The sequence below is a fragment of the Danio rerio genome, chromosome 25 (assembly GCF_052040795.2).
Source record: "Danio rerio strain M-AB ecotype USA chromosome 25, GRCz13ab, whole genome shotgun sequence".
Classification (NCBI taxonomy): domain Eukaryota; kingdom Metazoa; phylum Chordata; class Actinopteri; order Cypriniformes; family Danionidae; genus Danio; species Danio rerio.
The window spans coordinates 15,890,669-15,905,748 of NC_141045.1; the positions used below are offsets into that span (position 1 = coordinate 15,890,669).

The 15,080-nt window shown below is 34.9% G+C and overlaps 1 protein-coding gene across 8 annotated transcripts in view; it reads right to left on the reverse strand.

Annotated features, from left to right (window-relative positions):
• The window catches only part of nav2b (neuron navigator 2b), a 159,156-nt gene that overhangs the window by 143,280 nt on the left and 796 nt on the right, over positions 1-15,080 (reverse strand). For 7 of the 8 annotated variants that reach the window (XM_087311984.1, XM_087311981.1, XM_087311983.1 and 4 more), the window contains exon 2: positions 13,962-14,472. In XM_087311984.1, the coding sequence (XP_087168110.1) occupies positions 13,962-14,072 (111 nt within the window). In that variant the 5' untranslated portion in view covers positions 14,073-14,472. The remainder of the gene's footprint in view (positions 1-13,961; positions 14,473-15,080) is intronic. The other variant, XM_087311985.1, reaches the window with a different exon arrangement.

Here is a 15,080-nt window from a genome sequence, read left to right on the forward strand (position 1 = left end):
TTCTTTAAATATTGGTAGTTGCCACTTTAAAATCCAGGCAGAAGTTGTACATTTGTGCACTTCAAATTTTAAATCATATTTAGATTAGATTAGATGATTAGATTCAACTTTAATGTCATTACACATGTACAAGTACAAGACAACGAAATGCAGTTTAGGTCTACCCAGCAGTGCAATAGCAGCAAGTGCAGGATAGAGGTAGTTATAACATGCAGTTATAGAAAAACTATGGTGATATTTACAGATGGATGTACTATCAACATTATATACAGGTTGCATTAGCTATGAAGAGAGATTTGCAATAAATGAATATATTTACATGTTGCTATTAATAATCAGAATTAATAATCAGCATTAATAATCAGAAGTGTGCAGATAGACCAACATGATTACAAATGTACATGTACAGTGGGAGTGTACATAATTACAAATGTCCATGTGCAGTGGGTATGTACAGTTCAGATAAGCGCAATGTATGTAAATCAGTCAATAACTGAGCAAGATAAAGGAATCTTTATTCAACAGCTGGAAACTTTGATTAGTTTTAAAACTCAGGTGGGAATTTATGCGTGAGCTTTTTTAAATATTAAATTAATTAATATACTGGGAAATCTGACTGCGAGGCAGTGGAGCAGTAGGTAGTGCTGTCGCCTCACAGCAAGAATGTCGCTGGGTGGCTGGTTTGAACCTCGGCTCAGTTGGCGTTTCTGTGTGGAGTTTGCATGTTCTCCCTGCCTTCGCATGGGTTTCCTCCGGGTGCTCCGGTTTCCCCCACAGTCCAAAGACATTTAGTACAGATAAATTGGGTAGGCTAAATTGTCCGTAGTGTATGAGTGTGTGTGTGAATGTGTGGATGTTTCCCAGAGATGGGTTGTGGCTGGAAGGGCATCCGCTGCGTAAAAACTTGCTGGATAAGTTGGCGGTTCATTCCGCTGTGGGGCCCCCGGATTAATAAAGGGGCTAAGCCGACAAGAAAATGAATGAATGAATGAACTGGGAAATCTTTGTAGACAGATGGCATTTAATGCCGTTCAGCCTTATAGTCTTAAAATGTGAGCAAAATAACCTGTTTTGTTATCATTTTAGACATTATCATTCAAATACTAGCTCTAAAGTGACGTTTGTGAAGTAGTTGTTGTGACCGTCAGCTGTAGATGTGTATAAACACTGGAAGTAGTTCCTCTTAAAAAGGGGTTTTTGAGACTCTCAGTGTTTGATTTTCTTTGTAATATTAACTGTTATATTATGCTATCAAACTTTTGTATAAACGCAATATCAAACTCATAGCAGTGCGATATGGCTCTATATCAGCACTGGTGTGACACTAAGGCATTTGGCTTGTGGACTCAAGTCAACGCAAGCCTCCCACCAGTGCCAATATACAGCTATATATTGCACAGCTATATACAGTTAAAGTCAGAATTATTAGCCCCCTTTGGTTTTTTTCCCCTTTTTAAATATTTCCCAAATGATGTTTAACAGAGCAAGGGAATTTTCACAGTATGTCTGATAATGTTTTTTCTTCTGGAGAAAGTCTTTTATTTTGGTTAGAATGAAAGCAGTTTCAAATTTTTTTAAAACCATTTTATGGACAAAATTATTAGCCTCTTTAAGCTATTTTTTTTCGATAGTCTACAGAACAAACCATCGTTATACATTAACTTGTCTAATTACCCTAACCTGCCTAGTTAACCTAATTAACCTAGTTAAGCCCTTAAATGTAACTTTAAGCTGTATAGAAATGTCTTGAAAAATATCTAGTCAAATATTATTTACTGTCATCACGGCAAAGACAAAATAAATCAGTCATTAAAAATGAGTTATTAAAACTAACATTTTAAATAAAAATATATTTTTTTTAAATTGAAATAAATAGTAACATATAAATAAACCTAGTTTATGAAACCAAACCCAAGTGTAAGCTTGAAAGTATTTTCAGTGCAAACCATAAAAATCAGAAAATGTTTTTAACTGATATTTGAGACGAGTGACAGCCATAGAAGTCTTACAGTAACATCTTTAACTTAGCAGTAAGTATTTCTGGCTCAAGCAGTGCAAATTGCAGCAGTACTGACACCTTCTGTTAGACTGACCACATTGCAGCAAAGGAAATTCAGATTCACAACATGCTGTGTTGAAATACTCTTTCAACAAAATCCTATTTTCAACAACACTGAAAACTGCAAGCATTCAACCCACAATAATACATCAAAACATACAATTTAAAAACAAAAATCGACTATGAATTTGTACTGCAAGCACTTGACTGTAGATTCAAAAGTGTAAATGTAAAATAATTTTGTAAAAATGGTAGGCAAATGTTTGAAATAAAGTGCATGCTGATCAAAACCTCAACTCTTACACCAAACACCGATACAAGTGAACCCCTTCGCTTATTGTGAAGCTATTCAGTGGAGCTCCATCTGGGGGTCTTTTAGAGGTTGGTGTTCAGCAGCCCCTTTACTGTGATTGTGAGGCGTTCCTGAGACCTCATCTATTATTTAGAGAAGCAAAGCCATGGATGGGGGAGGTTTGCCCTTTGAAAACGCACCACTGTCGTGAGGTGGTCTTCACACCCCCCGTCCCAGTCACTAACTTATTGAAAAGCCACATTCTCGCTTCTCTACAAGGAAAGATGGAGGACAACCTGATGAAAGAGGGTTCAAATTCATCACCCAAACAGTTTCCATTTCAGCATGCACAGACAGACATAAATACATAGATAGATAGATAGATAGATAGATAGATAGATAGATAGATAGATAGATAGATAGATAGATAGATAGATAGATAGATAGATAGATAGATAGATAGATAGATAGATAGATAGATAGATAGATAGATAGATAGATAGATAGATAGATAGATAGATAGATAGATAGATAGATAGGACACAAACAGATTGTGTATTCAACATCTAATAGGAAACTAATAGGATAAATTATATATATATATATATATATATATATATATATATATATATATATATATATATATATATATATATATATATATATATATATATATAAATAAATAAATAAAATTGGAAAATATTTGAATGGACAATTTTAAAATAAAAACAGAAACTATATTTGCAAAAATAATATTAATAAGAATAAATGCATAAATATATTATATTGACAATAAATACTCAACAATAAAAATTATACATAAAAAACTGTTAAAAAAATCAAATAACAAACATTTTAAAGAAAAATATTTTTGAAAAACATTTAAATAAATAGCAACATATAAATAAACCTAATTGACAGACAGACAGACAGACAGACAAGAGAAATCCACAGAGAGAGTAACAGGTAGAGATAGACAGAAAGACAAGAATACAGAGAGACAGACAGTTAGCACATCAGACAGAACAACAAACAAACATAAACAGACAGGCAAAACAACTAACAGACAGAACAAAGACAGAACGGCAGACAAACAGACATAAATATTACGCAGCAACATTTTATGAGAAAAAAAATCTCTGCAAATTCATGTCATTGAAATCAGGAGTGATTATACAAAACAGACTCTAAACTTCTGAACAATACGATAAAATATTACTGTGATTGTTTGAATAGTGATATACTGGAGTGAAAACTGAATCGTTTAGTGCTGGGGTCTTTCATGGCTAAATTTAACCAGCCTGGTGGCCAATCTTCATTGATGGAACATTCCGCCAGTAGGAGCAAACTGTGTAGGTTTAATTAGCAGAGTAATAGCACAGTTTTGTTTAAAATACTGCAACACACACAACATTATAGGTGACATATCAGAGCTCAAAATAGGAAACATTGTTGGTGTACATCTTGCTGGCACATCTGTGACCAATACAAGTCTTTGCGATGTATCAAGATGGTATCCAAGAGAAATGTCAGTACCACCAAGAAGGACAAACCACATCCAACAGGAGTAACTGTAAATGCAAGAGTAAGCTGTATGAAAGGGATATCTGGGTGCTAACCTGGATTGTATCAAAAAAACAAAACCACAACTGCCCAGCTCACTGCAGAATTAAATGTGCACCATAACTCTCTTGTTTCCACTAAAATGGTTTGTCAGGAGCTCCACAGGGTCAATATACATGGCTGGACTGCTAAAGTCAAACATTTGGTCACTCATGCCAATGCCAAACATTGATCTCAATCGTGCCAATAGTGACATTCTTGGGCTGTGGACAATGTGAAAATGTTCTGTTCTCTGATCCACCTTCACTGTCTTTCCCACATCTGGGAGAGTTACAGTGTGGAGAATCCCCAAAAAAGCATACCAGCCAGACTGTGCATGCCCAGATTGAAATTCATCTGAATTCACTGTACGTATATTTACACATCTGGCTTTTACAGTTTGCTTCAATAGACTCAAAAATAACCGGGTTAAGAGGGAAGGGCAAAGTTAGCAGGAAAGGAAACTCAGCTGTCGGAGTCTATCAGAACACCAGTCATCTCCCATCACATCACCACGGCCATTTACAGTACACTGTGCCACTGAGCTTCCAGCTCAAAACCAGGGCAAAAAGAAATAGAACGGAAGTAGACAAGGGAATAAGATCTGCTAAGAAAGACTTGGAATTTTCTTATCATGAAATGTTTACGACTCTTAAATTCCAATGGATTTGACACAGACATAACATGTCTATCATGAAAAAGATTACGTGTGGCATGATACATATCTCATTTTGCCTTTTTTTTAAAAAACTCCAAGTAATTCTTTAGTGTGTTTTTCAACTGGAACTTGACTGAATTTAAAACCATTGTGTAATATATTTCATCTGATATGAATTAAAACATGGTTGTAAAAAAGAAAAGATTTCCACAATGCAACAATGGCTAGTCAGTCACTCACCTAACATAACCCAAACAGCAGCTTATGGTACTATAAAAGAAAAAAAGCGAATTAAAAGTCTGATCTCACGAGGAAATGTAATTATTTTACGTTTTGTCAGTTTAGAGGCTAATTTGTTCAGTCGTACGAAAATGTACAATTTTAAAAAGGAGGCGTGGCACCCGACTCCACCCCTAACCCCAAACATCATTGGGTGATGAGCAAATTTTAGTAAATTGTATGAATTAAATCGTACATATTCATACGAATTAGCCACTAAATCAGCAAGTTACGAATTGCCATGAGATTGTGTTGGAAATACCATTAAAAAAGACAAATGGAGAGGCTACAAAAATGTCCTAGAGATCATTTTCCAATTGTCGCAACAACAGAGAATAATATTTAAGCATAAACATTAAAAACAGTTCAGCCAAAAATAAAATTTGTCACTTTCATGACATTTTCTCAATTTTTTTCATGCTTTTGAAGATTCAGTATCTACTCATTGTAAATAAATTGTAAAAAGAAACAGCTTCCTTTGTTTTCTCAAAACTTCTTGAAGATTTAAAACATTCATTAATTTTCCTTCAGCCTATTCCCTTATTTATTAGGGGTTTCCACAGCAGAATGAACCACCAACTATTCCAGCATATGTTTTGTGAGCAGATGCCCTAGCAGCACTTCCAGAGAACACCCCATACATCTACACACACTCATACACTACAGCCAATTTTGCTTAACCAATTTATTTACAGCACATGTCTTTGGACTATGGGGGATACCCGAGCAACACACAGCGAACATGCAAACCCTGCAAATCTAAAAATACAGGCTGGCCCAGCAGGGACTCGAACCAGCAACGTTCTTGCTGTGAGGCAACAGTGCTAACCACTAAGCCACTGTGTCGCCCCAGAATTAAAACAAATGAATGTAAATAATCAATGACTGTACTGTGTTGCATATTACGTATATATGTATATATATATATATATATATATATATATATATATATATATATATGTGTGTGTGTGTGTGTGTGTGTGTGTGTGTGTGTGTGTGTGTGTGTGTGTGTGTGTGTTGCATATGTACTCTAAATGCAAAATGAATTTTATTTTAGTTTATTAAATTGTTGATTTGTTATGCATATTCTCATAAAAACGAGTTTTGTTTTAACCAATTGTTTTGGACTTTTGACATTAATGTGAATTCTGATGTTCTTCTTTTATCTGAGGCTTTGAGAACCCATGGTATAAAATAATGAAGTACGCTAGGTTACTGTAAGTTTAGAAATTGTATTTTCAACTGTAGAAATCTAGCAACTACAGCTTTACTGTAATTTTTAACAGAATTTCTTTACTCTTTCTATGCTGCTGTATAAAAATACTCTAAGTTAGGGCTGCACGATATTGGAAAAATCTGACATTGGGATATTTTGTTTTTCCCACATTATTTATTGCGATAGACATATAGTTTCACCAGGTGATTTGAACAGCTCTATTTGGAAAGATTTCAGTAGTTTAGATTGACTGAGATGATCAAGTATTTTTTTCTATGCAGTGCAACTGCATGAAATATAATAAATTACAAGCAAAAATAAATACATAAACAGTGCTTAATGGTTTTCTGGGAGGTCTAGCAGTATTCAAGTACAGAAATTGAACAATCAAATGTAAAATAACAGTCATCATTGTATAAATATCTTTAAAAAATAAAGAAAATGTGTTAATACCTTTATCTTTAATTTTTTTTTAAGACCTAATCCTGCGATATGACTATTGCAGATAAACCAGCCTGATCGTATTTTACGTTTTGTTTAGTAATTTGTACAAGTTGAGTCGATAAAAATGTGCGATTTTAAGAAGGAGGCGTGGCACAAAACCCCGGCCTTAACCCAACCGCCATTGGGGGATAAGCAAATCATACTAAATTGTACGATTGAGATTGTAGAAATTCCTACGAATTAGCCACTAAATCAAAAAGTTACGAATTGCCATGAGATAGCGTAATATATTGTTCATCCCTACTGTAAGTGTATATATTCATTTACTTAAGCAAGGTCAACAAGGTCACATGGAAACTTTTCAACTTTCAGTTAGCAACAGAGCTTTGTTGTTGCCAATGATTATTAATGGAAGTGTCTGAAACGAACACACACACACTGAACCACATTCACTCAGCACAGGTGAACCAACAACTGAAAAACTGTGCATGGAAAACTGAAAGAACTTGAAAGCAAACCACAAACTTCAAATAAGTTGATCTTCAGCCCAGTGGAACCTGGTTGGGTGAGTGCCTGGAATACAAAGCTAAATCAGAAGAGCTCACGTGTGCGTCTCAGCTCAATGAAAAGGACCTTAGCTTTGCTAGTCAGTCAGGCCGCTAGAGCTTAATGTTTACTGGCAAGCTCGCCTTCATTGAGAAGGAAAACTTTGGACAATTCTCCCTTCCTCACGGCCCCTATAAAGTGATTATATTCCATGTCAGTGGAAGCAGTTAATGGCGATGACAGGGCTAACCGTGAATTAACACACAAGTCCAGAGGCCGAGCTCGACTCAGTCATGAAAGAAAAGCATTCAGAGGGGGGCTTCAAAATTTTAATCTGGATTTATGTTGCAGACCTCAGTGGAAATTTCGTTGGAAAATGACCCCCCCCCCCCACACACACACACACACTATAACGGTTGCTGGAGAAGACCTGCACAAATAAAATCAGCATCTCGTCTTAATTCAGAGAAATGGGGTCTGCCAAGGTTTGGGGAGAACAACCTGTTCTTTGTTGAACTGTCAGGCCATGACACTCTTATAACCATAATGAATGTACTGCAGGTGAACTGAGCAAACACTCGCTCTTTATTGAACGAGGGAAAGGCTTGAAGTTGGATGTTTTAAAAGGTCTGTCAGCCAAATGTGGGTAGATTTCAGCTTTGGCGGTTTAGACAGCCGCTCCCACTAGCCAATTTGGCAGGTTGGAAATAATGTTTACATTGTAGCTTTCTTAAAGAAGGGTTTGACAATAAGGATGGCCCAATATGCGTGCAAATGTGATCTTAGAATCGAGAAGCAGCACGACTGACAAAAATAACTGTGTTCGCGCAAGCAAAAGAAGATGAATACATCATGAGAGGATGATTACTCGCCCGCATAGGTGATGTGATGCGCGCGACTTAAAAAGCGTGCACGCTCCCGTTTACAACTGTGTGTAGAGGAAGCTCAACTGGTGCGATCGGTTCAGTTTGAAATAGACTAGACAAAAAGCGATGCTCGTGTAAGCAGCAAACCTTTTGTAAGAAGCGGTCACTGCTTTCATTTAAATTATTCTCAGGCACGTGATCATCCTTTCATTATCACTCGTGGTATGTTTTGACCTGCTTTCTTTTGCTTACAGTTATTTCTGTTAATATAGTTTAATTATCATCCTTTACAATAACATTGCTTTAATATTAGATTAACTCACCATTTACGTACAAATCAATCCTCGTTCAATTCGTACAAATTTGTACAAGTTGAGTCGATGAAAATTTGCGATTTTAAGAAGGAGGCGTGGCACAAAACCCCGCCCTTAACCCAACCGCCATTGGGGGATAAGCAAATCATACTAAATTGTACGAATGAGATTGTAGGAATTCCTACGAATTAGCCACTAAATCAAAACGTTACGAATTGCCATGAGATAGCGTAATATATTGTTCATCCCTACTGTAAGTGTATATATTAATTTACTTAAGCAAGGTCAACAAGGTCACATGGAAACTTTTCAACTTTCAGTTAGCAACAGAGCTTTGTTGTTGCCAATGATTAATAATGGAAGTGTCTGAAAACGAACACACACACACTGAACCACATTCACTTAGCACAGGTGAACCAACAACTGAAAAACTGTGCATGGAAAACTCAAAGAACTTAAAAGCAAACCACAAACTTCAAATAAGTTGATCTTCAGCCCAGTGGAACCTGGTTGGGTGAGTGCCTGGAATACAAAGCTAAATCAGAAGAGCTCACGTGTTGTTATAGTTTAATTATCATCCTTTACAATAACATTGCTTTAATATTAGATTAACTCACCATTTACGTAACTGCTGATCTGGGACCTTTAGCCAGGACAGATTACTGTGCATATTTCAGATATATAACAATAGATCTTTTTAAATGTCAAAAAAAAAAAAAAAAGTTTTGTTGAATAAAAAGTGCATGTATTCAGCTATATATTTGTTAGTTTTGACACATTTAAAATGTGTGGCTAAGAAATAAGTATTTCTTTTTGGTGTGGTCAGAGATTAATTTGGTAAATCCTTAATTTTGAGCCCTAAAGAAAGTCTTGTGAAATAAAAACCAATTGCAATGCGACACAACCCATTTGCTCATGCACAGTGAACAAGCTCATACACAACAAACACACATAGTGAAATAAATGAGGAGGCATGTGGACAACACATCTAAATCAAGTCATTTCAGCATATCAAAGTCACATTTGTTAATATAAAATATATTTTCCAAGAAACAAAATTGTGGCTAGTGAAAATGGCAAGTGGCTAGTAATGTTGGAAATCTACTAGCAACAGTGGCTGGCGATCAAAAATGTTAATTTCTAGCCCTGGTAGTGACTCTAAAAGAGTTTTAAAGGTTATTAAAATAAAGCATTTAGGAGATATACAACTAATATAAACATGTAAAGCTTGTAGTTAGTAACTTCCTCCTTCCGGTTTTATCCACGCCATACTGAAGTTTCTCATCAAATTGTGACCAAACAAATAATCTCTAGTATCTGACATGCCCCACTCCCTTCAAGACACTACTTATTTGATGTGCTCATTTGATAAGACCATATGGATAATGTGCTGTTCTAATATTCGCTTTAATTTAAGTTTAAGTTTTGGGATATTATATGAGCAAACACTTGCCAATTGTTACTCACATGCAAAGTATTTTATTTATTAAAGGGATTGAAGCGACAAAATGACAATTCTGTCATCGTTTACTGTTTCTCATGTTCAAAAACCTACTGTATAACATGAATTAATATTTTTTTGGGAAAAAAATAGAGGCAACACAATGACAAATTTTGCATTTAGAAGACAGAAAAAGTAATATAAACACGTAAAGTTTGTAGTTTGTAACTTCCCCCTTCCAGTATTATTCACATCATCTCATACTGCAGTTTCTTATCAAATTATAACCAATTAAATTCTCTCTAGTTTCGGACATGCCCCACCCCCTTCAAGACACTTCTTATTTGATGCGCTTATTTGATATAGACCATATGGATGGTGTGCTCCTCTCATATTCGCTTTAATTTATTCTAAATACATGTGTTTTGGAATATTTAATGAACATGCACTTGCCAATTGGCACTCGCATAAAAAGTATTGCAAGTGTTTGATTTATTAAAGGGATTAAAGCAGCAAAATGACAATTCTGTCATCCTTTACTGTTTCTCATGTTTAAAAACCTACAGCAAAACATAAATTAGATTAATATATTTTGGAGACAAAAAAAGTGACAAAATAGTGACAAAACTCGCATTTAGTAGATATAAAACTTATATAAACACATAAAGCTTGTAGTTAGCGACTTCCGCCTACCAATTTTATTCACGTCATCATATACTGCAGTTTCTCAGAAAATCATGACCAATTAAATGCTCTCTAGTTTCTCTCTAGTGCCCCACCCCTTCAACACACTTCTCATTTGATGCGCTCATTTGATATAGACCATGTGTGATGTGCTGCTCTAGTATTCGCTTTAATTTGTTCTAAATACATGTGTTTTGGAATATTTAATGAACAAACACTTGCCAAATGGCACTCACATGGAAAGTATTGCAAGCGTTTTATTTATTAAAGGGATTAAAGTGACAAAATAAAAATTCTTTCATCGTTTACTGTTTCTCATGTTCAAAAACCTACAGTATAACATAAATTAATATATTTTGGGAGAAAAAAAATATGACAAAACTGACAAAATTTGCATCTAAACTAATATAAACACGTAAAGTTTGTAGTTAGTAACTTCCGCCTTCATGTTTTATTCATGTCATCTCCTACTGCAGTTTCTCATCAAATCGTGACCAATCAAATTCTCTCTATTATCTGACATGCCCCGCCCTTTTCAAGACCATTCTTATCTGATGCCCTTGAGCTAGACTACTTTCACTGGCAGAGCAGCGATAAAACAAAACGCAATAGGCTGTTTTTTAAGGGGCTACACTATTGATATACTCCCACCCACTCTTCATGTTTCAGTTGAGATTATGTCAAACATCGAATAAAAATTCATTTAATAATTTTTAAATAAATTTTCCAAATAAAATGTAAATATTTAAGAATAAATTTTTAATAGAAAGACAAATAGATAGATAGTATAGGTAAAGTACAGTATATACATAAATATAGATATAAATACAGATATAATAGATGCTTTAATAGGCATACAATGGTGTGAAAATGCATTTGCCCCTTACTGATTTCTTATTTTTTTCAGTGTTTGTCACACTTTAATGTTTCAGATCATCAATTTAAATTTAAATATTAGTCAAATCATCATTAGTCAATTATCATGTTTTTAAATAAAGGTTTTTATTATAAAAGGAAAACAAAGGATCTTTTGAGGATCTTTTGGGCTACTTCACTTAGTCAGGCAGGTCCTTATTTTTATTATAAAAGGAAAACAAAGGATCTTTTGAGGATCTTTTGCTCTACTTCACTTAGTCAGGCAGGTCCTATGTACGTAATATCTTGATTGTGAACTAGTGTAGCAGTAATCAGGCTTGAGTGTGTGTTTTAACAGGGGGGGAAACACTTATTCACACAGGGCTGTTTTTGCACTCTTTTTTCCCTTAATAATGAAAAACCTGCAATATGTGTTTACTAGTGGTACTTTTGACTGTTATTTAAATTTTATTGATGATCTGAAACATTAAGGTGTGACAAATCAAAATCAATAAGGGGGCAAACACTTTTTCTCACCGCTGTATATAGTGTAAAAATAATTGTGTTTTATTTATGTCAATAATATTTGAATTTGAAAACAATGAGGAACATAATATATTTGCACCTGTAATTGTTTTTTAATCTGACAAAAATTATCAATACAATCATACGTGATCTCTAAAATGTTAAATCCTCATTAACTAAAGTTTCATTATCTAAAACAACAACATTCCTGCATTTTACAAGATGTGGTTGAAGTATACAATTTGAGGCCTTTCAGGAAATTCCCACACACTGCTCAATCCTAAATAGTTTTGTAAATATATATATATATATATATATATATATATATAGATATATATAGCTTCACATATTAAATATACTGGCCAAACATAATCCTAGTTCATCCTCACAATTAGCCCGGCATACGTCAGGAGAGATTTTGAAGCTGATTCTTTATGATGTTTAAGTTCCTACATGGGCCTCTAGGTCTGTCTAACACCCCGCAGATCATTAGACCTAATCACTCTCACTTATCACGGCAAATTAACTAATGCATCTGACAGTGAACATGGAATGTGGCTTCTTCAAAGCACAGGCATGATGGAGCCCCAGCTGTTTGAATATAGGCATCTGGGGTCCCAGCCTCAGTATAACACTCCATACTCTGAAGATTTAGAGCATATGGATGACATGCTCCAACATTCGGTTTGTTTTATTCTAAATACATTTGTTTTGGAATATTAAATGCATTTACATGGAAAGTTTTGCAAATAAATTATTTATTAAATGGATTGAAGAGACAAAAATGATCGATTACTGTTTTCCATGTTCAAAAACCTACTGTATAACACAAATGAATATATTTTGAAAAAGAAAACTGTATCTTAAAATATCTTCATTCATGTTCCATTGAGAAAAGAATGGAAAGGTCCATTTTTGCTACTTAATTGCTTCATTACGCCTAAGTTTATATCAATACATCAATACAATACAGGACTTCAATACATTACAGATATGCTCACTGAATACAAACCCAACAGATTACTCAGAACATTAGGATCAAGTAATTTAGAAATTCCAAAAGTTCAGTCAAAGCAGGGTGAATCTGCCTTCAGCTACTCCGCCCTCAGCTTCCAGAAATGATCAGATGTGCTCCATCATTAGGCACATTCAAATCAAGACTGAATATACATCGGTTTACCTGTGCCTTTACAGAATGAGCACTTTGCTACGTCCAACAAATCTTTTTTCATTCTTTTAGATCCTGTTTTAACACATTTTAATCATTGTTATTATTTGTTTTTATTTTCTTATACACTTGCCTCTTTTATTCCTGTTTATGTAAAGCACTTTGAATTTCTGCTGTGTATGAAATGTGCTATATAAATAAACTTGCCTATGCCTTATAAAGGCCCAGGTATGCTTCAAACTAAATTCTTTTTTATTCTTTGTTTGAGGGCAAAAAGAAGTTCGAACTTCTTGCTTAAACACAACAGACCAATATTAGCTCAAAGGTGTTAAGTAGTCAAAACAAACTCCTCCAAAAAGTTTGCTTTGGTGAGCAATGCCTAACATATTTTTGCTCAAAATAACAGCATTTAGTTTATTCTTTGATTTCGTTTGAAGTATAACAAAGGCTTTATTCCCATTTGACTGAAAAGTTCTTTGTGGAACCAAAACTGGTTCTTCTATCGCATTGCTGCAAAATCCCTCTTCAGGAACGTTTACATTTAAGGTGTGGCGTAAGTATCCAAACGTTTTGAAGTCACCGCATACATGGAAAGGAAAACAAGGAAAATTGCAAGCAACTAAATCCTGCATGTTTCTAAAGTTAACGCATTAACTATCATCTGGCTATGGCTAATCATAAGCATAGTTCATTCAGACAATTAGTCCAGTAGATATCAGGAGGGATTTCAGTATAATAATTCCTGCCTTTTGATTTAGATTTCACTGAAAAGCATCTGAAATGTCATTTGGTAAAATTTAGGGTGAATTACACCAATAGAACTTCACAATTTTTAAAAGTTCAACAAACGTAACAAACAATGCATCTAAGACAAAGATTCAAAACATTGCAGTTCTTCAATTGTCCACCTTGCGACAGGCAACAGAAAATGCTTCAGAGTTGTTTTAGCAACAAATATCAGATTTAGCTATACTTTTACTTCCATAAAGTGATATGAATTGGATTAACTTACTTTTTTCTGGTCTTCGAGAGCATGGGTGACAGTCCTCCTCTTCTGCTGAAGCTGCTGGTGAAGCTGGTGATGGGGACAGAGGTGCTGGCATGTTTCTGAACCCACCTCCATTATATCGATAGCGCTCCCAATCAAAACCTCACACTCGGAAAAATTCCAGAGCTCCTTCCTCAATCAAGATGTTCCTTGATCATCCAAATCAGGCATTAAATTTGGTCATTAAACCTACAATAAAACGACTGCTAACCTTCATTTGGCTGTTCGATGGATCGGTCCAGCGCGACCATATAGTTGGAGGATCTGCAGACACGGATCTTTGCTTCATGATACCAAATGAGGAGTAATATAACTTGCTAAGGGGCCGAGAGTGGCTCAGTCTTAGAAGGTTCGTGTTTCTTCAGTAATGCACGAGTGAGCATCTCAAGTCACGCTTCATATCGGCTATAGAACTGTCATATTGGAGATCCTCTGCCACCTAGAGTCACGCATGGATTGAGAAGTGTGTATGGGTCTTGAAGAGAAAGGAAGGAAGAGAGAAAAAAAAGTAAGGTACAAGTGTCAGAATTGGTTCACTGTCTTGTCTGACCGTTTTAACATCTCTCTGATGGAAACAACTTCTGAACATAAAAAAATGCAAACGAAAGTAGATTGTTTTGACACACTTTAAAGAAAACTCTGGGTCAAAGACAAGGTGTCCTATTTTAGTGTCCGTGTCAAATTAAATTTGCATTTGATTTTAAGAATAAAAAAAGCATTTTAAATGCAAGTGAAGAGCATACTTTACTGTTTTAAGAATATTAAAAATATGGGTGAAATGTTCCATTGCCATTTAGTAAAGCAGAGAAGTAATGTAGGCTATATTTATTCACACATTCAGAATTTCACCTTCCTAATATAATTTCATAAGTGTTCTTTGCAAATTCCAAATAGGGAAATTATATTAGGAGTCAATGACTATGACAAAGCAGCCTACAACATTGTTCCAAGTTAATTAAATAGCACTAATTGTTAATTTAAAGTCATACATTTTTAAGTCAGACGGAATATTCAAACGTGCATGCTAAACATTAAAGTGACTTTCCATAGAGATGAGTGTATTAATAATCTTTTTTGAATTAC